This window comes from Carcharodon carcharias, chromosome 7 (assembly GCF_017639515.1).
Source record: "Carcharodon carcharias isolate sCarCar2 chromosome 7, sCarCar2.pri, whole genome shotgun sequence".
NCBI lineage: Eukaryota > Metazoa > Chordata > Chondrichthyes > Lamniformes > Lamnidae > Carcharodon > Carcharodon carcharias.
The window spans coordinates 15,188,572-15,211,972 of record NC_054473.1 but is presented as its reverse complement, the minus strand read 5'-3'; the positions used below and the strand labels follow the sequence as shown (position 1 = coordinate 15,211,972).

Genomic DNA, 23,401 nt, shown 5'->3' with positions numbered 1-23,401 from the left:
ACGACTCCCAAGATAAACCCACAATAACAGAATCAGGGCCCTATAAAGAGGGACTCTCATCACGAGGACCCTTTAAAAGGAGGATTTTCCTCATCATGATCTATTAAAGGAGGCGAGCGGGTGGGGAGGGATTCCGATCATTAGAACCCTGCTAAATATTTTCAATCTTCTTACCAATGATAGTGCTCGCAAAGGGCCGGTTCGGGTCATGTGGGCATTTGCCACGTCCATTTTCCAGACTGTTCATGTCCATCCTGAAAGCGTGCTTGAACAACAAAACACAGAGAGGGATTAGTTAGCGTGACCGTTTCCAGCCTGGACAAGGAGCTGCAGACATAATAGTTCATGGCAGGACTGTCAGCGTCTTTAGTTGTTGGCTACCTCCAAGTTTGTTTCCCTGCTTTCACTGTGGGTTTGTCTGTTCCTGCAGTTTACATGAAAACCTTGAATGTGTCACAGTGCCGGTGCAGTGGAGTGCCCTGCCACAAAACTGCAGAGAGAAAAACCAAATCCGAGTTTTAGCTTGCTAATGATTTTTAAAAATTCATTCAAGGGATGTGGGCTTCGCTGGCTGGGCCAGCATTTGTTGCCCATCCCTAAATGCCCCTTGAGAAGGTGGTGGTGAGCTGCCTTGTTGAACCCCTGCAGTCCATGTGGTGTAGGGACACCCACAGTGCTGTTAGGGAGGGAGTTCCAGGATTTTGACCCAGCAACAGTGAAGGAATGGCGATATATTTCCAACTCAGGATGGTGAATGGCTTGGAGGGGACAGGCTTTTTAGGGAGTCAGCTACTCGCTGCAGGATTCCTAGCCCCTGACCTGCTCTTGCAGCCACAGTATTTATATGGCTAGTCCTGTTCAGTTTCTAACAGCAAATCTATTTTCATAAAACAAGGATAGAAGTGGTCTTCAGTAAGGCTGTATATCTAAATAAGATCTCTGAGCAAGCAATGGGATATGGGCGTTTAAGAATTGGAGATCATTGGAGTCAGTCAGAGTGAAGATCATACCTTGGGACTAGACACGTCCTAGGGGTAAAATAGTGTTCAGTCTGACTACACCCTTCCCCTATTTGAACTTATTGCTCCCTCCTGTAAGTCACTTAAAGTTAACAGATGTGTGTGGAGTATATTATATAAAGTCGTCGTCTTTACATTCAGTCATGAGGAAGAGAGTCATGTAAACTTGAGGCAAATATTCATCACTTGTGCTATTTTATATCTTTAGAGTCCTGTGATACGATATGGCAGAATCAACATGCCCCAGTTAATTGACAGCATAATTACTCTTCCCCCACGCAGGTGCTAGTATCAAACATTTCCTGCCTGAAATCTCAGCAGCCAAATAATAAGATTGTAAAGCTGTGCATCAGATAACTGAATCAGAGTTTAATATATTTGCCATCAAGTGATCCCCTGTGAGAAGCAGCATGTTATCTCCCAGCAGAAACCTCCATCTGCCATGCAAGAGAGGTGCTTTCCCTCCAAATGCTGTAAATCAAAGAATCACAGAATTGTTACAGCACAGAAAGAAGCCATTCAGCCCATCATGTCTGAACCAGCTCTCCAAATGAGCATCATGAATTAGTGCCATTCTGCTGCTTTTTCCCCATACATACCCTTGCACATTGTTTCTATTCAAATAATCATCTAATGCCCTCTTGAATGCCTCGATTGAAGCTGCCTCCAATACACTTCCAGGCAGTGCATAAAATATTCAAAAGGTTCCCCTCTCCTGTCAGGGACATCCACGGATACAAAGGCCCGAACAAGTCCCTCAAATTGAGTAGAAAATGCATTGGGACGACTACTACAACAACAACTTGCATTTATGTAGTGCCTTTAAGGCAGTAAAACGTCTCCCCCCCCCCCACCAATGCCCGCAAGGCGTTTCACAGGAGCTATTATCAGAACACATTTGACACTGCCCTGCATCAAAAACTATTAAGAAAGGTGGCCAAAAATGTGTCTTTAAGATGCATCTTAAAATGGAGGGGGAGTGGGGGGGTTGGAGGTTGGGGAAGAGGTAACGAGGGGGTGAGGTTTAGGGAAGGATTTCCAGAACTTAGGGCCTAAGCATCAACAATCCACTGGTTCACCATCCAGCGCATAATGGACATGGTTGAGTGCCTCTTAGGAATTCCCATGTTGCTTATAATGGAATTCTTTAAAAATATGACAATTAATGGTTGTAAATAGACAATAGCGACAATGACAGAAATTGTGTAATAAAGGGGTGGTATTCAGTTCTCATGCACTGTGTAAGCATTAGGTGTTACAGAGTAGAGCACATACTGGGCTGTGTTAATTTTCCCATGTCTAATGCTGTACAGCTGGCATATGCTCTTATTGCTAGTTCTTGCTGGCACACAAGGCACATGAGGCAAGAGAACAGCTACCACTGGCGCCTGTGCATACTGTACGTCAACACTTCTCCATGTACAGTGCAATTGGGTAAAAGCCAAACATTCAGTCAACATCTGGGCCTGCGATGTACATCATCATATGCACAGCTGTGCTTCCAGTCAAGCTGGCAGACTGGGTTATAGGTGTCCCTCACCACTTGAGGGAGAAACTGTAACCTTGTTCAGATATAAACCACCAACCTCTCCGAAATTCTCCCCTCTTGCCCTTTCACCTTTGTCAGATTTGGAAAGCTAGAACTATATGAAGGAGCAGCATAACGGTAACATATGCCCTGCTACTGATTAATACAGCCTGCTGAAGATCGGAGCGATTCAGCCAAGCCAAACGAAAACAATTCTTTATAGATCTCTGGATGAATTATTATCACTGTGTGACTATTAGTTTTCAACATGCAAGCTTAGGAATTGCTGATTGTGAAAAATTCTAATATCCCCCCATTGCATATAGTGTTTGAGCCCCAGAAGATGCTCTGAATATCATCAAGGGGGAGGATTTCCGCTGCTTGCTACATTATGGTAACATGGTAAATATATAGGAAGGTTTCCCATACTCTGAGAAAACTCTCATGATTTTTCTAGAAATAGGAGGAGTGAGAATCTTGTCTGGATGAGTGTAGCTCCAATGACTTTCAAGGAGCTCAACACCACCAAGGGCAAAGCAGCCCACTTGATTGGCACTCCCTCCACCACCGGCGCACAATCACAGCAGTGCGTACCATCTACAAGGTGCACTGTAGGAACTTACCAAGGCTCCTTTGATGGCACCTTCCAAACCCACGATTACCTAGAAGGACAAGGGCAGCAGATGCATGGGAACACCACCGCCTGTCAGGTTCCCTCATCCTGACTGGAACTATATCGGTGTTCTTTCACTGTCCTTGGGTTAAAACCCTGGAACTCCCTTCCTAACAGCGCTGTGGGTGTAGCTACGCCACATGGACTGCAGCGGGTCAAGAAGGCGGCTCACCACCACCTCATCAAGGGCAACTAGGGATGGGCAATAAATGCTGGCCTAACTAGCGACACTCACATCGTGTGAAAGAGTTAAAAAGCCGTCCCCTCTACGTTTACAATGTCACAAAGCAATTGAAGACGAACTCCTTCCCCTGGAGTTGGGGTTTTCACATGCTGTGCATCTCAGATTTCTGCATGGCAGCGAAGGAAAGCAAAATATAAAATGCTAACGGTAAGAAAGAAACGAAGGAGGAAGCAGTCACACAGCACCATTACACCTCTCAGAAAGGTCTCAAAACTCCTCACATACACCAAAGGGCAGCCGTGTCTGGCAGCCATGTTGTACACAGCATGGTCGCACAAACAGCAGTGAGATGAATAGCCAATTAACCTGTATTTTTGGTGTTGGTTGAGAGAAGAATATTTGCATGGGGGATCCCTGCCCATCTTTGAATCGGTCTGTCCGCAAGCATGACCCAGACCTCCCTGTCGCTTGCCATTTCAGCACACCACCCTGCTCTCATGCCCACATATCCGTCCTCGGCCTGCTGCATTGTTCCAGTGAAGCTCAACGCAAACTGGAGGAACAGCACCTCATCTTCCGACTAGGCACTTTACAGCCTTCCGGACTGAATATTGAGTTCAACAATTTTAGATCATGAACTCTCTCCTCCATCCCCACCCCCTTTCCAATCCCCCTTTTTCCAATAATTTATATAATTTTTCTTTTCCCACCTATTTCCATTATTTTTAAATGTATTTCCATCCATTGTTTTATCTCTACCTTTTAGCCTATTTCGATCCCTTCCCCCCACCCCACCCCCACTAGGGCTATCTGTACCTTGCTCCTCCGGCTTTCTACTCTTAATGTCACCATTAGCACATTTCTTAGCTAATATCACCACCAGCAACGCCTCTTTGTCCTTTTGTCTGTGACATCTTTTGGTTATCTCCACCTATCGCTGGCCCTCTATCCAGCTCTAACCACCCCCCCCTTTAAATCAGCTTATATTTCACCTCTTTTCTATTTTTCCTTAGTTCTGGTGAAGAGTCATATGGACTCGAAACATTAACTGCATTCCTCTCCGGAGATGCTGTCAGACCTGCTGACTTTTTCCAGGTATTTTTGTTTTTGTTTTGAATCGGTGAGGTCTTTAACATGGAATGAAGCTACCTCAATAGGCAGGCTGAATGTCTTGTTACAGCCAGGTGAGGAGTGGGAGAATATGGTGCCCCTCCCCTAACACCTCTCGGGGTTGGCCACAGCAAGTATTTTTAAAGGAATTCGCTTGTCAGTTTAGTGAGTATTTAACTGTTTAGGTGCTGTGGCTGTAAAGGACACACGCAGACAGGTTTTCTTGTGCGTTTTAAAAGGAAAGGAAGTGGACATGATGATTCATTGTTCTTAATACCGGATAAATAAAACATAATAAAAATGCTCCAGCTCACAGGTGCAGCCAAAGGGCTCACAGACACACTGCATTGGGTTACGAGGAGGGAGGGTTAGGTTCAGCTGTTTAAAAATACCCAAAAGAAAGTCAGTCACATACGGATCCTGTAAGTTGATGCGTTGGATGGTTTCAGGCCTTGGTTGGTGATTTTTCCTGGGTTCTGTGCGAAAGTGATTAGAAGCCTTGACGATCTCTATCTTTTCCTCTGAAGTCAACACAGCCTGCGGTATTTGGATGTTCATGTATAGTCAGGGCATGTACTTGCTGAACGGTTACAGAGAGAGAGAGAGAGAGAGAGAGCACGAGCTCTCCTCTCGCTGTTACCCACTTACTCGCTGTATGTGACTGACTCACTCTGGAAAGCAGTTTCTTTGTAACACAAAGGGTTAGCTTGCTACCAGGCGACCTCTATTCACAATCGAGCCAGTTCCAAATATGGGCCTGAATTTGGCCCCTGTTGGGGTGTCAACATCAGGAAAGAAACGTGATTTCACACCGGCTTAGCCCATCACCCGGCAGCCAGCATCAAACACCGGCCGAGGGAGGCTCAGCGCTAGAGGGCGGTGCCGAGGCAAGTGAGGGTGCAGGCAGGCGGTAAGGCTGTTTACAATCAGATCCCTGAAGGCTGACAACTGCTGTGGAGCTGTTTCAGGGAGCTGCAGTATTGTTCAAAGGATGTTTGCACACAGGAAATGCACAAGCTCTCTCTAATGCCACGACAAACAACGGACAGCAATACTCTTAGCTCCTCAACCTTCAAACATCTTCTGAGCATTTTATCCCACCCTAGATCGTGAATGATTCAAAAACCCAAAGGCCAACAGGCCCATGCACCAAGTGTAAAAGAGCAAGGGCCACTAGAAATCCAGGTCGATTGGGGTTTTAATTGGCTTAATTGGAACTTAATTGTGAACGGGCGCACTTCCAACTCCCGCGTTATGATGCGGGACAACGTCGCTATGACTTCGGGGCACCTGCCTGATGTTTTCTCATGCTAATTTTGGTCAGCTGTGTGTCCAATAGTGGCACATAATATTCCAGCCATGGTCGCAGCAAGCTGGGAAACCTTCATTCAAGGTCCACTGTTTATGACTTAATTGCTTACTATAGTGAGAGGTCTGAATGCTCCGAGGTGGAGACCCTCCTCAGCTGGGATCCGCTGTCTAAAGTGATAAGATAAAATGGTTGGTGGAGCCCCCTCTCAGGCAGGGTGCATTGTCCAGAGGGATTTCATTGACCAGTCCGCACCCACCTGAATAAACAGATTATAACTGGATATCCATGACTAGTTCAGGGGATGGGCCATTCACACTCATTGACACTGATTGTTCTATTGGTCCACTTCCAGACAGCACATCTCCTTTCTGATAACTTTGTAATTTGCAAGATGAAGTCATGTAAATGTGCGGTGATTTTAAGAACTGCTGTTTAGGCCACTTAAAAATACCTTCTTCTTCAAACCTATCCTGTGGTTTCAGTCCACTCAATAAATAAAGTCATTTTGACAGAAACATGGTTTTATAATGATCTCATTGAAAAGACAGCGCCACCAACAGTGCAGCACTCCCTCAGCAGTTTGCTGAAATATTAGCCTAGATTCAAAACATCTGAGCCAGCTTCTAAACGCAGCCTGAAAAGAAGCAACAGTTAAAAAGACTGTAGTGAACTTCCTGCCTCACTCCCATTCCATTACCATAGTTACTGTGGTCTTTCAATGAGCAGCAATGTCTGAATCAGGCACAACCTTCAGTATTGCATGCAAATCAGGCAGAGCATTCTTGCTCTTCCTGGCCCCAAGTAAATAATATTTTGCACATCTTTTTTGTTCACACTCCAAACAATTATGCCTCTAAGTTGCCTTGGGGTCCCAGGTACACCACAGGGCCCAGGCTCCTCTAGACCAATGTGAGCCGCTACCACCCTGGTCTATCTCTTTGAGATTGCAATGATGCCCCATTCGCAACCACAGCTTCCTCCCTGGACTGTCTTGCTAGCTGGGCTGCGAGCTATGAACAGGACAGCAAAGAGTTAAAATTCACTTTGTGAAATAGTGTGGAGCTTTCCTACTCAGGGCTTGCCACCTGAGCAAAGCTAACACTTGTTCCAAGTCCCTTCAGAGAATGGAGCACTCCAGCTGCATACAGATGTTCCCCAACTGAAAGATTGATCTTTCAGTGTGGAGCCAACAAACATTCATGTCCTTATGGACTAAATACAAGCCTTACACTGATGACGTTGACAAAATTAAAATGATTAAAACCCAACATATATACACATGCACATATATGGTGAGAGTTCAGATCCAATGGTCTAGTTCCCTAAGTTGGAATAAGTTTACCGAATGCCTCCTCTTTCTGTCACTGTCTTTTTATTGTCCACTTACAGCCATTAATTGTCATATTCTTAAAGAATTCTATTCTCAGCAACATGGGAATTTCTAAGAGGCACTCAACCATGTCCATCACGTCCTTTAACAGACAAAGTGCAGTTGATGGTTCCAAACCCTCGGGCATAACAGATGCTGTTCTCAAGGAATTCCAAACTCCCAAACCTTTGCTTATTGATTACAAGGGAGGATTATTACCCCAGACAGCCTAACGATTGATTGATGGATTGAGAGCAGCCACTCTCTGTCCATGCATTGTGTCTCAATGAATCAAGGCTGAGGGGCAGCGACTGAATATTTCCTGTGTGAGGTTACCTAATTGAGTTATTAATCATATTAAGGACTGCATGTAAATCGAGGAGCAAGGCATTTTCAGGCTCATAAACCAAACCAAAATTTTATTCCTCTCCTAAATTCTCTTCCTCCATGTCCCTATAACCTGGCCCCATTTCCAGCTATTGTTCAACTGGGCAATGGCAGATATGAACGAATGCTTGATGTTGGCATAGCCACCCATTGATGCTCAACCTAAAACTGGCATTATCTTGTGCCTATGCAACAACCCTCCAAGATCTCCCTGCACCTCTAATGTTAGTCGCTCCAATACTGGCGGCTATGCTTTCAGCTGCCTTTAGGCCCTGAACTCTGGAGCTCCCTCCCTAAGTCTCTCCATCTCACGCTTCTCCCCTAAGACGTTCCTTAAAACCCATCTGTTTGACCAAGCCTTTGGTTACCTGTCCCTGCTATCTCTTCACTTGCCTGGCGTTGAATTATGTTTGACGATTTTACCTGTAAAGCGCTTTGGGATCATTTACTATGTTAAAGGCGCTCTATAAATACAAACTGTATTGTAATTCAGATTTTGGTGCATCTAGATTATCACTTGAGGTGTAGTTTTAATGATTTGCACTCTAGGCCTGTAGCACGTGTTGGAATTTGGGGTACATGCTCCCCACTGATTCACTTACGGATTGCTCAGTTTAATTGGAACGTTAATTGCTTCTTGGTCATTGATGGAATCATGGTGCGCTCCCCCCATGGCAAGTTTGTGGTGAGGGAGGAGGGGGCATTTAATCAGGCGGGAGAGTGGCAGGTGGGGAACCCACCACCTGATTAAACCTGTGGCGGTAACATCCTAGGCGAACCTTCAGCCTCATGCCCCCCCCCGCAAGCCACCCTCAACCCCCCCTACTTGTGGGAGACATTGGAGGAAGTGATGTCATGGAAAGCGAGGGGGGGGGGTTGGCGTGACATTACCGAAAGCAAGTGGATGGGCACGAGCAGGTTCTAAAGGGAAGCAAGTCCCGGGAACCCAGGGATCAGCTCAGGGAACAGGTGAACGTGGGGATTTACTGCCTCCACAAACTCCCTTGCTGTGTGAACACATCTGAACAACGAGCAGGCTGTGGGTTAAAACTCTGCTGTTTAACTTCCAGACACAGTCCTTAATGGGACTAACGTGAGAACATTTGGTGTAAACCTTAAAAACAAATCACTGACCCAATCAGAGGTGAAGTGATCCGAACCCCACACCACCCCCCCCCCCCCCCACCCCCGGCAGTCAGGCTAACATTTGCTGCTCAGGTCCAACCCCTCAATGAAATTCTAACCCCACCAATCCCATTGTAGCCCACCAAAATTCTAGTCCATTGGTGTCTTTTTTTTGGTTCAGGAGGTCTGAATGTGATTGGGCGGTGCTGCGCTGGATGTGATGTTACTGTGTGGCTATGCCTTGTGATGGTGGGAGTTGGAGTTCCTTTCCCCTTGGTTGCTGCTGATGAATTCTGGGGCTGGTTTGCTTAAAACATCGGGTTTTGGTTGCGATATTTAAAAAAAATGTGGCTCCCCAACTCGTGATGGCCTAGCCAAGCGCCTAGTCCGCCAAGTGGTAGTGTCGGCCCTCGAAGGGAAGGCCCTTGGATTTCAATGGCCGCACCAATTGAAGCCTTTAATGCCCACTAAAAGGCCTCACTCCGCTGCCAGTGGGTCGAGGGTGGGGTGGGTTGCACACCATGTGGGAAGTACGACCAGCAAACACTTGCGGAGTTGCTTGTGGGCTCTCAGGGAGGTTCCCCCATTCAAAGGCAATCGGTGCCTGATCGAGGGACCCAGCTTAGGTGGGGGGTGGGGGGGTGGGGGGGGGGGGGGGGGGGTGGGGGAGTGGGTGGGGGGTGGGGGGGGGTGGTTGGTGGTGGTGGTGGTGGTGGGGTGCTGAGAGCCATCCCTCCCTTGCTGCTGACCCCTTTCACATTCCCCTCACCCCCCGCGATCCCCACCCCACCATTGCCCCTCCCGCCATTGCCCCACCTGTGGCCTGGGTCCCTCAGCCAGCGCTGCCTCGGCCTCGGTGGGTGCCGTACTGACAGCAGCCGCCACCTTTCCCGGTGGCACTGCAGTTCAATGGAGCTGCCGGCCTCTGATTGGACTTCTTCCCCCAGCACCTTTGATCCCGAGGGTGGGCCCACTGCTGGCCTGTGAAGAACCTAAGTGGAACAAGATGCAGCAAGTCTTCCCGAAAAGAAGCAACACGGGGGTTACCACCAAACCTGCTTTCGTCGCCCTTTCAGCCAGTGAATTCTAGATTATAATGTTTCACTGCGCAGAAAAAAACTTTCCTCATGTCACTTCTGGTTCTTTTGCTAATCACTTAAATTCGGGTCCTCTAGACCTTTCTGCCAAAGCAAACATTTTTTCCTTATTTACTCTATAAAAACTATTCATCATTTTCAACATCTCTATTAAATCTCTGCAATCTTCTCAGCTCTAAGGAGAATAACCCAGCTTCTCCAATCTCTCCCTGTAGCTCAAGTTCAGGGAGATCAGAAAAGGGTGGAGGGGGATTAGAAAGCAGCATATTCTCAGATACAGTGGCCACATTATTATCCACTGGCTCAGTGAGTGGACCCAGCTAGGGGTTTGCCAAAGTTGTCATGTATGACAGACATGTAGTGGTGCAGGAGGGTTAAGTAAGCAACTTTGTTAACTTCCATCAGTCGTTCCCCTCCCTTTCTGCCAAGGAGTCTTGTGGGCAAATCAGCAATACAGAATCGTGGATCAGCTGCCACGCCTCAAATAAAGATTAATGGTGGAATTTAGCAATACACATTGACTTGCACTCTAGGAATTGCAAGTTGGCTATTGTACAGGCGTCATACAGTCCAACAAGGTACTGTTGGCGTCTGTTAAAGAATAGTTAACTTGTGCACAGATGTACAGTGGAACAAAGCCAACTTTTGAATGATTAAATCCTCATGAAGACAGCCTGGCAACATTATGCTTTAGCCGCGCAGGTCAGAGCAGGATTAACTAAAACTTCAATGATTAACCAAACCAACTGACTACCTCTGTGTTTCCTTTATTAGGATACTCATTTAGATTACAAAGTTTAGACATTACTTTCATGGCAAGTAGGTCCCTCCATCAATGCCTCATTGTTGATCTTGGGTACATGTAGCCCAGAGTCTGTCCTGTCTGCTGCTGATTGCCAACTTCATTTCTAAAGCTTGCTCTCGATGAAACAAAGGAAGCATCTAATCGTTAAAGCCAGTGCCCGCAGATACTGGCTCAGAGTTTAATTGAATGTGAGATCCCTCAGGCAGGAATAGTAGTTTAACCAACAAATGCTGGTCTGGGATCCTGCCAAGCAGAGTCAAGCAATGCCTTGACCAATCAGGGTCAAGCTGCCTGATTTAAATTTCAGACAATGCTTGGCAGTTAACTGTTAGTCACCATCACTGGTGCCTTCTCCATGGCAACCCCTCTACCAATCTGAGTCCATTTGCCAAACAATCAGCACTCTCTTCATGTACATTATAAATTGTTGTTTTCCCCTTATATTGGTATTCTTGCAAGTGTCCTGATGAGTTCAAGACAAAACGCTTTGACATGTCTATTTTTTCAGCAATACTTATCCCAGGGAATTGATTCTGCCTGCAAGCATACACTGAAAATCACTTCCAGGTAGGCACAGGATTTACATAACTCCAGAGAAAGCAAGCTTACATTTATATACTACTCTTCAAACTTCAGGAAATGTTTGTTTTATTCATTCTTGGGATGAGAGCACTGCTGGCAAGACCAGCATTTATTGCCCATCACTAACTGTCCTTGAGTAGGAGGTGGTGAGACATTGAATGGTTTTCTAAGCCTTTTCAGAGGGCAGTTAAGAGTGACCACATTGCTGAGAGTCTGGAATCACATAAAGGCCAGACCATAAGGTTGGGAGATCTCCTTCCCTAAAAGGAATGTCCCCAAGGCATTAGTCCCAGCCTCTGGTTCATTAGTCCAGTAATGTTACCATTATGCTACCATCCTCATGGGTCTTGAAGGGTTTTAAAGCCCATGAAGCGCTTTTGACATGTAGTCCATGATGTAATATAGGAAACGTGGGAGTCAAGTTGCGTAAAGTGATGTTATAAGAGCACAGGAACAGGAGTAGGCTATACAGCACACTGAGCCTGTTCCAACATTCAATCAGCTCCTGGCTTCTCTGTGTCTTAACTCGATTTTTGGCTGCCAAGTCCTTAAAACCGTTGGCTAGCAAAAATCTATTAATCTCACATTTAAAATGATTAATTGAGCTACCAACTACTTTTTGTTGGAGAGAATTCCACACATCCACCACCTTTTGCTTGACAAAGTGTTTCTAAATTTCTCTCCTGAATTGCCTGGCTCTGATTGTAAGGCAATGTTTCATTGTTCTGGACTCCCACACGAGTGGAAAAGCTTCACTCCTTTAAAAATCCCTAAATATCTCAATCAACCTAACTTGCACAACGCTCCTTCTGTCATGTTGTTATATTATTTCTAAAGAGCTAGGAACTAATTGTTACGTGAATGTGCCACATTCACTGTCGCACTGCAGTCAGTCATGTGTTGAGTAACAATGTATCAGTCTATCAGTCCACCAGCCACATGGAGAGCAGAAGAAGTAAATTCAATGAAGCTCCAGAATTTTGGGTCTAAAGAGTGATTATTACGGGAGCTAGAAGACATAATGCCTTCCAAGGCTAATGTATCCTTTCCAATAGAAATGCAAAATACTGCAGATGATGGAAATCTGAAATACAAGCAGAAAATGCTGGAAATACTCAATATGTCAGGCAGCAACTGTGGAAAGAGAAACTGAGTTAATGTTTCAGCTCTGACCTTCCTTCAGAACTCTCCATTTCTAAAATGTGGTGCTCAGAACTGTACACAGTAATCCAGATATGGTCTAACCAGGGCTTTGTACTGATGTAGCTAAACCTCTTCCCCTTTACATCCTAATCCTCTAGTTATAAAAACTAAGGCCTGGATTTTTGCAGAGTCATGGGGACTCTGCAGCATATCTAAAATGACACTGGGAACCTGGATCCGGAAATCGAATAGATGTGAGTGCTCATAAAGGGTAGATAAGGTCTGTAGAACTGTCAAGTCATTTAAATGGCCAGCCCTTTAACCATTGAAAACCAAAAAAACCTGCCTATGTCTGTGAATCGAAAGAAATCTGAGATGCAGTTGCAATAGTTGTTTGTTGACATAACCCCAGAAGCTATCATTATAGCATTATTACAGCTTGACTGCTTTCCACAACCTATCATTATCACAGCGGGGGGCTGCAAGTTCACAGTTTGCTATACAGCTCCAAGAGCTTATTGAAGATTGGCTGTCTTTGATGTGGTGTTATGAATACAAATGTTTGTTCTTATAGGGGATTAAGTACTTGAGGGGATTTAAATTGATTGAATGGGCTTTCATGGATGAGAGTGCTGATTTATAGCAAAGTCTGCAAAAGATATTTAGAACTTAATTTTAATGCATCTCAGCATGGCTCCTGAGGTCTTCCCATGGTGGATACTGGGTGAGTTGGCATGCAGGGTTTAAGGGCAAATGGTGGTGGGTGGGGGCATGGGTTGAAATGAGTTGATACTAAGTTGACATCGGGGCTATGAGGGTCCATGGGAGTAGTTGGGGGCATGGGTTGGCATGAGATGGTACGTATGGGCATGAGGAGTAGGTGGGGGGGTGTGAGGGGTGCAGCCTAGAGGGGCTAATATTTAACAAAACAGCTAGGACAAAATCCGAGAGAACAACCAAGGTGGACCTTTTAACCAACCCATCTTGGCACTGATGCCGCCTCCGATTTGCATTTGAGGGCGACGGCCCAACTCTATCCTGCACCCACCCCACCCCCAGCATGACGATCCTGCCATTGGGGGCACTTAGTCCCGAGGCAGCTACAGTGAGCCAGATAATTTCCCCACTCTGCACACCCGCTTTGGGAGCAAAAATCCAGGTCCAAGATTCCATTAGGATTTTTGATTTTTTCTTGCACTTGACTACATTTGACACGGACTTCAAAATCTCTTTCGGCCCGCACTATTACTAACTATTCCCCATTTAAAACGGTGAAAATCTGTTAACAGCAATGAGATAACGACCAGTTACCATAATGTTGGTTGAGGGATATATATCGACCAGGACCGCTGGAGAGAATTCCATTGCTCTTCTTCAAAGAGTGCTGTGGGATCTAATATACTTAGCTGTGAGTGCAGTTAGGGACTCAATTTAACATCTCATCCAGGAGGTGGCACATCCAACTGCAGCACTCCCTCAGTACTGTGTTGTCCAGATTCGGTGCTCAAGTCCTGGAGTGGGACTTGAACCCACAAACTTCTGCCTGTGAGGAAAACATGTGCCCCCACTGAACCACAGCTGATAACTGGACTTAAATAGCTGTAAGTCAGTTCAGCAGGACAGTGATCAGGCCTCAACACCTGCCATTGGAAAGTGCTGAGTGCAATCTGAAGCATTGAGTTCCAAGTCCAGCATTTCTTGACTGCACATGCTGTCTGTACGGTAGTGGGGGTGAGAGAATTGTTCGTTTTTAGCCCGGTGTGCACTGTAAATCTCCAGGAGTTGACACCAAATGAAGCACATGACATGAAATGCAAGTAAGTTATCCACACACACTCTGTGTCTACACAATCACAGGAACAGACAGGAGCTACACTGGACGAATAGGAATAAATTATTGGTCCAACAGGAACAAAATAAGGTGTAAAAAGTTTCATCTTACACCCTTAATTCTGGTTAGGGTTTTTGTGGATCTAATTTTGTAATGCATGGTTCGGCTAGAGCTTGAGGAAGAGCTCATTGCAGTTAAGCACATGGTACAGCTCCAGGAACGTGCCCTCCGATAGCCAACAACATTCAAGCTTTCCAGTTAAATGAGCTGAGCGCTACAAATTAGGAACACAGGAAATTGGAGCAGATGTGGGCCATTCGGCCCATCACGTTTTCTCCACCATTTGATTAGGCTATGGCTGATCCTCGACCTGAACACTGCTTTCCTGCATTATCCCCACACCCTTGATATCACCAGCATCCAAAAATCTATCAATTTCTGTCTCGAATGGGCTCAATGATTGAGCTTCCACGGCCCTCTAGGTAAGTTTGCAAACTATTCTCTGAAATCAAATGTGCAACAGGGCAGCGCTGATGACATTTCTCGAAAAGCAAACTTCGGACCCTAAAAGGAATTGTGAAGTGAGTGGAGGGATCAGTGCGGCCCCTCTCCAAGGGTTCCATTTGCCCATTTCACTTACCGTAAATTTTTGAAGGAAAACAATTATTTCCAACATTTTTTCCTTTGTTAATTCTCTCTCGGTTCCGCAACATTGGAACTGCTTCACTCTATTAACGTTTGTAAAGTGAGTTTTATAGTCTTGAGGTTCGGGCCACTACTTAGGTAAGCAAACATTAAAATGGTCCTTGGCCTGCTGCATTGCTCCAGTGTAGCTCAAAGCAAACTGGAGGAACAGCACCTCATCTTCCGACTAGGCACTTTACAGCCTTCCGGACTGAATATTGAGTTCAACAACTTTAGATCATGAGCTCTCTCCTCCATCCCCACTCCCTTTCCTATCCCCCCCTTTTTTTCCAATAATTTATATAGATTTTTCTTTTCCCACCTATTTCCATTATTTTAAAATGTATTTCCATCCATTGTTTTATCTTTGCTTTTTAGCCTATTTCAATCCCTTCCCACCACCCCCACTAGGGCTACCTGTACCTTTATTATCACATTCCTTAGATAATATCACCAGCTTCAACACCTCTTTGTCCTTTTGTTTGTGACATCTTTTGGCTATCTCCACCTATCACTGGCCCTCTATCCAGCTCTACCTGTCCCAACCCCACCTTAAACCAGCTTATGTTTCAACTCTTTCCTATTTTTCCTTATTTCTGTTGAAGAGTCACATGGACTCGAAACGTTAACTGTGTTCCTCTCCGCAGATGCTGTCAGACCTGCTGAGTTTTTCCAGGTATTTTTGTTTTTGCTTTGGATTTCCAGCATCTGCAGTTTTTTGCTTTCATATTAAAATGGTCTGCACAATGGTTCAGCTGTGGAGATTGCTAGTCCAGTTGGAGGATGGATCAGATACAAAGGCAATACAATAAACATTATCACATACTGTACAGCCATATGCCGTAACCAAGAGACAACTGCAATAAAAAGTGATCGATGTGCGATCACACAGATCATGGAGTACATGCACTGATCTGTTCTCCATCTTATAATTGGATACAGAAACACTCGGGAAGGTGCAACAAAGACTTACAGGGATGATTCCAGAACCGAGAGGTTATACCTATCAGGAAAAATTGAACCAGCTGGGACATTTCCTTCTGGAACAGAGAAGGCTTTGGGGTGACCTGAGAAAGATCTTTCAGGTTATCGGAGAGGTTTGATAGGGTGGATGAGAGAAGGTGTTTCCACCCGATTCCATCATTGTAAGATAGTCACTAATGAATCCGATGGGGAATTCAGAAGAAATGTATTTACCCAGGGAATGGCAAGAATGTGGAACTTGCACAGAGGCAGCTGAAGTGAATAGATGCGTTAAAGGGAAAGCTGGAAAGGCTATGTTGATAGGGTTGGATGAAGAGCATCGGGAGAAGGCTAGTGTGGAACACAATCACTAACATGGACCAGTTGGCTGAGTGTGCCGTGCATCTGTTGTGAATATTTCCTTCACAATGAACATGTGTGCTCTTTGCCCTGTTTCCTTAAGTCATTAACCTGGGTTCACTTTCCCTAACTCATTAAGTATCTTCTAATCCTCAGTGCGGTTCCCACTGACATGTATTTTATCACTGTAATCTCTTTCTATGAATTTATGTTGCCTCTTTAATCCTCTCTTCCTGAAGCTGAAGCTACAGACTCAGTTATCCCTGTGGACAGTTCCATATTTTGATCAATTCTCTGCCCTCTCAAGTGACTTGAGGACCTCTCAATATAATTAGACCCTCCTTGGTGGACAGGAGCTGACCTCCATTGCTTTCTGGCCTAAAGTGAAACCACAGCTGTCAGTTCTAAGCACCAGAGCAGTAAACTGGGCACTTCTGCACTCACTTTAGGATGAATGAAAAGACAATGCAGTCAGATAAAGGGTGGGAGAAACAGCAGAGCCGGGTGACAAACTCTCGTCTAGCCTTCGCCCTGGCTTTCCTGATCGCACCAGCTCTTGCTAGGGTGTCGAAAGCTTCTTCAAGGGCCCTGACGTAGGTGGGAGGCAGGCAGCTCCTGCTCCTCCAGCCCCACAAGGACTGTTGAAGCAGGCGCTCGTGAAGCCAGCAGCACCCAGCTCTCATTCACTGGTGAGTTTGCCTGTCCCTAGGAAGCCCCACACAGCAACAGTCAGCTCTAAAACTTGGACTGTGGGGGCCCGATTTAAGTACCTTCATTACTGTCGGATGCCCCGATGTCCACAGCTGTAATGGCGGTGGGTATGTGCGTGGTGCCTAAGGGCCAGAAACCTCAGCGTTTAGCTCCTTGACCCAATCCCTGCTCTCACGCAACTCCATACCAACACCCCCTGCCTCCATCCCCCAACGCCATACCCCAGCCCCCCAACCCCCCCCCCACCGACCAATCCCCCGCCACACATCCTGGGATCAAGATCAAAGGGCAGGATTTTCGCCAGGACATGGGGGTAGGAATGGCACTAGCCAGCATGCCACTCCTGAGCCATTTTCTCCCAGGGGCCAGACTGGGGAGGGAATGGGACCAGCCCAGGTAGCTTGTTTGGAAAACGTAAAGGTCAATTATCAGGGGCTGTCCGGAAATTTCCAAACAACCTGCAGGCAGCACCACATCTCCCCGCTCCTGCCCCCGCCACCCCTCCCAAACACAAAACCACCACCCCCGGCACCGGAGCATGGCAGCTGTCTGGAGGGCGCCTCCTAGAGGCGAATTGGGAGTTGGGCGGGGCAGTCGTCCAGGATGTCTTTGCGAATCTCCCACAACCTGCCTCATGGCCACACCTTGTGGTGACCACAACGTGGTGGGCCCGACAGCCGTGGGCATTTTTGAATTCAAGATTTTTTTTTTAAAGTTGCTGAGAGGGTGTCTTGAGACGCGGGGAGCCCTCTCTTCTCTTCCTTATCTACAGCAGAACGCTGCAGCTCCTTCCGTGCTAAAGGGCCTCCTATTGGCCCTGCAGCTTTAAGAGTCCACCTTAATTGGACAGTGAGGGATCCCTCTGGCCACTCATTGGCCGCTCATATTGGGTGACTGCTCTCCACGTGGTGTGGTGCTGGGTGTCCATGTTCCAGCCCAAAATCACAAAATCCTCTTCAACGTCTCTGTTAATACAGAGCAATACATTTCCTAACTCAGACCCAGGGTCAGCCCTCTCTGTACGACAGCCCTATATGTAGAACAATAGGCCTATATGAATAGCAGCTCCATATTAAAGGCAACGATCTATTAACAACAGCCTTGTATGTATACGGCAGCCTTACATTTGAGGTAGTCCTGTATTAAGTCAGCCCTCTATAAAGGAAGCCCTATACGTCACTGCTGAACTCAGTTTATGAAATAAGAAGGTCTCTTCTTCAGTGACAAATGAGGTGACTGTCCTCGGGAATTTTCCTGTTCTCACTTCAGCGGAGCAACCTGCGTAAATGCTGGGCCTCCAGTAGCGGAGCAGGAGCAACACCCCTCACCCTCCCACCTGCATCCCTCCTGTCGCCCGAGGAGAAGCCCCTCAAATTGAGACAAGGTTCCCGATTCTAACTCTGTCGCAGGTAAATGGGTTTCGAGCGAGTGAACACCGGGCTCTTTGAAAAGTGGGAGCTGAGCAGCAGCTTACCTCTCCTCTGTGCCCCACGTACACCAGGGCACACAGCGGCTGGAAAGCGCCCGTTCCGCAGGCCAGCAGGTGGGTTCGGTTGTAAGGGTGCAGTACCCGCACGTAGTTGGCACATTCGCTCTGGAACAGAAAGGAGAGCAGAATAAGGCACTCGGTTCATCAGAGTGACAGACTTTCTGGGTCAGGTTTGTGCTCATTAAGTATTGAACATTTGTATTCTGTCCTTACCCTCCCCATGCTTCATGGCAACACTCCACATCATAGTGTGTGTTAAATCAGGTCCACAGCTCAGAAACAGGCCAGCCCAACAAGTTAGGTTAAAATTCCCTTCAAAAGATTCAATTTGCTACATTTTTAAAACTTAATTTCAGGATAACATCACAACAAGTTTCATTTATATAGCACCTTTAAGGTAGTAAGATGTCACGAGGCACTTTGTAGGAGCATCATCAAACAACATTTGACTCTGAGCCACATCAGGAGAGATTAGGACAGTTGAGAGGTTAGGTTTTACAGAGTATCTTCAAGGAGGAAGAGAGAGGTAGAGGGGCAGAGAGGTTTAGAGAGGGAATTCCAGAGCTTAGGGTCTCGGCAGCTGAAGGTAGAGCCACCAGTGATGGGCCAAATAAAATCAGGAATGCACAGCAGGAGGCCAGAATTGGTGGAACGCAGAGATCTTGGAGGGTCTTGGGGTTGGAGGAGATTGCAGAGCTAGGGACGGCCAAGGACATGGAGATATTTGAAAACACGTTTGAGGATCTTAAAATCGAGGCGTGCTTAACATGGGCCAACGCAGGTCAGTGAACACATGGGTGATGCATGAGCAGCAGGACAATTATTTCTGTCAATGGCTCCAATGTAATAAGTGCATAAGCTAAAATCTTTTTAAAATAGTTGGCCACCCTGGTGTTCTGTCATTTCCCAGTCTCTGTGGTACTTCCAAGGATTAACTGTACACTGGGGTCATTTTCCTTAATGATTCAAGTACATCCTGAGACAGTGGGCAACAGACTCTGTTCATAAGAGTTGATGTCACCCTCACATGTGCCAGTTTCTTAGGTGATAACAGCAAGCATTTTGGCCTATGAGGGTGTCTCAATCTGACACGTACTGACTCAACTCCTGTCCCAGCTTGGATCTGCCATTTACTTATGTTGGCATAGCCTCCCATGCCCTTAAACAATGGAGGGAAGCAATAGGTGACCTCTGAGAAGTTAATACTTCACCACAGTCGGTCTACTGTGCCAGCTGTTTCACAGAGGCCTTCGACTGAAGTCTCTTTACCATTTAAGGCCTGACAAGATGCTCCAAGGTCAGGAGGTCTCTTTCCCAGTGCACCAGTTACAGCGAGGAAATGGCTGCCCTATTGTATTTTCGAGTGTCGCTTGCTGAGTGTTCCTGTGCAGTAAAAAAAAAATTCCCAGCGAGACTCAGACACTGCTCCCCAGAGATATGCACTTCCACCGCCGTATCAGTCCTTTTGCAGTAACCCTTCCCTCGCTGATGAAAGGTTGGGAAGTGGGCATCAGAACATTTCGTAGAAAAGAAAATAAAGTATCACTGCCAAAGAAAGCACACAAGAAACAGCCTCTCCTGAGCAGGTCAAAGGAGCAAGGTCAGAAATAGAATTTCAGATCGTTCCCATCGCATGCTCTAGTGTTTAACAGAATAGGAAAAATAAGCCCAGCCCACATTCATTGTAACACTGTCTCTGTTACACATCCCGCCTCATTGTAAAGTTTATAATACATCATCTGTGATATGCATCCCTTACTCCTGAGGAGACTCTCAGAATATTATCAATGATACACGCCTTGCTATCTGGCCTCCTGTATCAACCTTCAACTCGTTCGAAATAGTGCAGCTGTTTCCTCATTGACAGGAAGTGTCATTCTCCTGTCACTCCCACCGTCCTCTCCTAGCTCTCCTGACTCCCCGTGTCCCAGTGTACTAGTTCAAAACTCTCAGCCTCATCTTCAAGATGTTGCCATCCTGATCTCCTCGGACAATCAGAACCTTATCCACCCCTGTTGTTCTTCACGCTGTCACTGAAGGCCAATCAGCTACAATGGTCCTGCCCTCTGCAATTCCCAACCCACATCCCTTTTGCCTGGCCAACCCCTTCCCGTTTTCAAAAGTTGACTGTGCCTTCAGATCCCAACCCCACCTCCCTGATAAGTGATCACCTATTTAAGACAGGGATGAGGAGAAATCTTTCCTCTCAGAGGGTTGAGAGTCTCTGGAACTCTTTTCCTCAAAAGCCGGTGGAAACAGTGTCTTTGGAGACAGAGGTAGATAGATTCTTGATAAGCAAGGGGGTGAAAAGTTATAGGGAGTAGATGGGAATGTGGAGTTGAGCATATATCAGCCATGATCTTATTGAATGGTGGAGCAGGCTCGAGGGGCTGAATGGCCTACTCCTGTTTCTAATTCACATGTTTGTATCATTTGCCCTCTCCTCATATTCAGCGTCGACCAGATTTTCCTCCTATTCAAATGTAACTCCTTTATTCAAAAAGGGGGGAAATGAGATAGCATGAAACTACAGGCCAGTTAGCTTAACATCTATCACAGGGAAAATGTTAGAAGCTATTATTAAAGATGTTATGGCAGGGCACTTAGAAAAATTCAAGGTAATCAGGCAGAGTCAACATGGTTTTATGAAAGGGAAATCATGTTTAACCAATTTATTGGAGTTCTTTGAAGAAGTGGATAAAGGGGAACCGGTGGATGTACTGTACTTAGATTTCTAGAAGGCATTTGATAAGGTGCCACATCAAAGGTTATTGCGAGAAATAAAAGCTCATGGTCTAGGGGGTAACATATTGGATTGGATATAAGATTATCCCATTAAGAGGAAACAGAGGGTAGGCATAAAAGGGTCTTTTTCTGGTTGGCAAGATGTAATGAGTGGTGTGCCACAGGGATCAGTGCTGCTGGGGCCTCAACTTTTTACCATTTAGATAAATAACTTGGATGAAAGGACCGGATGAATGGTGGCTAAATTTGCTGACCAAACAAAGATAGGTAGGAAAGTAAGATGTGAAGTGGGCATAAGGAGGCTACAAAGGAATATAGATAGGTTAAGTGAGTGGGCAAAGGTCTGGCAATTGGAGTATAATGTGAGAAAATGTGAAACTGTCCATTTTGGCAGGAAAAATAAAAAATAAGCATATTATCTGAACAGTGAGAGACTGCAGAGCTCTGAGATGCAAAGGGACCCAGGTGTCCTAGTGCATGAATTGCAAAGGTTAGTATGCAGATGCAGCAAGTGATTAGGAAAGTTAATGGAATGTTATTGTTTATTGCGAGGGGAATCGAATACAAAAGTGGGGAGGTTATGCCTCAGTTATACAGGGCATTGGTGAGACCACATCTGAAGTATTGTGTACATTATTGGTTTTATTTAAGGAAGGATGTAAATGCATTGGAAGCAGTTCAGAGAAGGTGTACTAGAATGGGTAGGTTGCCTAATGAGGAAAGGTTAGATAGGCTAGGCTTGTATCTGCTGGAGTTAAGAAGAGGCGACTTGATTGACATATAAGATCCTGAGAGGTTTTGACAGGGTGGATGTGGAGAGGATGTTTCCTCTTGAGGGAACCTAGAACTTGGGGCCACTGTTTAAAAATAAATGGTTGCTCATTTAAGACAGATGAGGAGAATTTTTTTTTCTCTCAGAGGGTTGTGAGTCTTTGGAACCCTCTTCCTCAAAATGTGGTGGAAGCAGAGTCTTTGAATATTTTTAAGGCAGAGGTAGATAGATTCTTGATAAGCAAGGGGGTGAAAGGTTAAGGGGGTAGGCTGGAATGTGGAGTTGAGGTTACAATCGGATCAGCCATGATGTTATTCAATGGCGGAGCAGGCTCGAGGGGCCGAATGGCCTACTCCTGCTCCTAATTTGCATGTTTGTATCATCCGTCCTTTCCCCATGTTCAGTGCCCACTGGACTTCTCTCCCAATATCAGGAAAGTGCTTGTAAAAATCTTCTTCCACATAAACGGCAATAAAAATGGCACAAATGGCGAACAAATGCAAGCTCTTGTTTTAAAAGGATCTCGGCTAGAACATCATGAAAATAAATCCATTCAGGGTTAGCTGTGTAATCTATTAAGAAAAACCACAAACTCTGAAAATTTGAAATTAAGACAGAAACTAATGATAAAATAAAAACAAAGTTCTGGAAAACTCATCAAATCTGGTGGCATCTGTGGAGATATAAAGAGTTAGTATTTTGAGTCGAATATGACTCTTCATCACTTCCAAAGAAGAGTCATATTGGGCTCAAAACATTAACTCTGTTTCTCTCTCCACAGAAGCTGCAAGACCTGCTGAGTTTTTCCAGCATTTTCTGTTTTTATTTCAGATCTCCAGCATCTGCAGCATTTTGCTTTTATTTTACAGAAACCAAAGAACTTCTTCCACCGTTTTATGCACAAGATACGTTTGGAGAGAATAAAGTTCACAAATCGAGAAACCCCAGATAAAGAGGGGAATTGGAAAAGACTGAAAAAGAAAAGAAGGATTGACTAATCTTCTCTCTTCTTATTTCCAATCAGGATGTCTGGTACCAGGGACCTGCGGAGTCTGTGCCAATCATGTACCATCTCCTGTTCATGGTTATCAGATGACATCACTCGAATCGCAAAGCAAGGACGCTAATAGAACTTGCCCATGCCATTACCTACAAGTCAAAGGTCACTTGCTGCCGCAATTAATGGTTAGTTAGACCATTCGGCCTGGCCGCTCACATCAAGCCTTCATGAGGCCTCATTTACCCTCCTAATAAGATATGGTTGAACAGCATTTAACATTGGCGGAAACTGTGCTGGTATTTCTGTTGCAGGGCGAGTCACCATAAAAACTGGATCCATAACTGGACCCGCCAGCTAGTTTATTCTATAAACTCTGCCACTTGTGTGGTGCTTGAGATGTGAGGCATAGTTTCTCACATCTATCCTGCCAAATTCCTTTGCCAAATAAAGCAGCAACGGAGAATGTAAAAGCCCCGTGTTTGTTAATTTAAGCAGAAAGGTAAGTCAGGATG

At 45.7% G+C, this 23,401-nt stretch overlaps 1 protein-coding gene across 2 annotated transcripts in view; it reads right to left on the bottom strand.

Moving 5' to 3' along the window:
• The window catches only part of sema3bl (sema domain, immunoglobulin domain (Ig), short basic domain, secreted, (semaphorin) 3bl), a 153,172-nt gene that overhangs the window by 35,838 nt on the left and 93,933 nt on the right, over positions 1-23,401 (bottom strand). For both annotated transcript variants that reach the window (XM_041192366.1, XM_041192367.1), the window contains exons 4-5: positions 18,358-18,477; positions 175-265 (exon numbers count right to left, since the gene is read on the bottom strand). In XM_041192366.1, the coding sequence (XP_041048300.1) occupies positions 175-265; positions 18,358-18,477 (211 nt within the window). The remainder of the gene's footprint in view (positions 1-174; positions 266-18,357; positions 18,478-23,401) is intronic.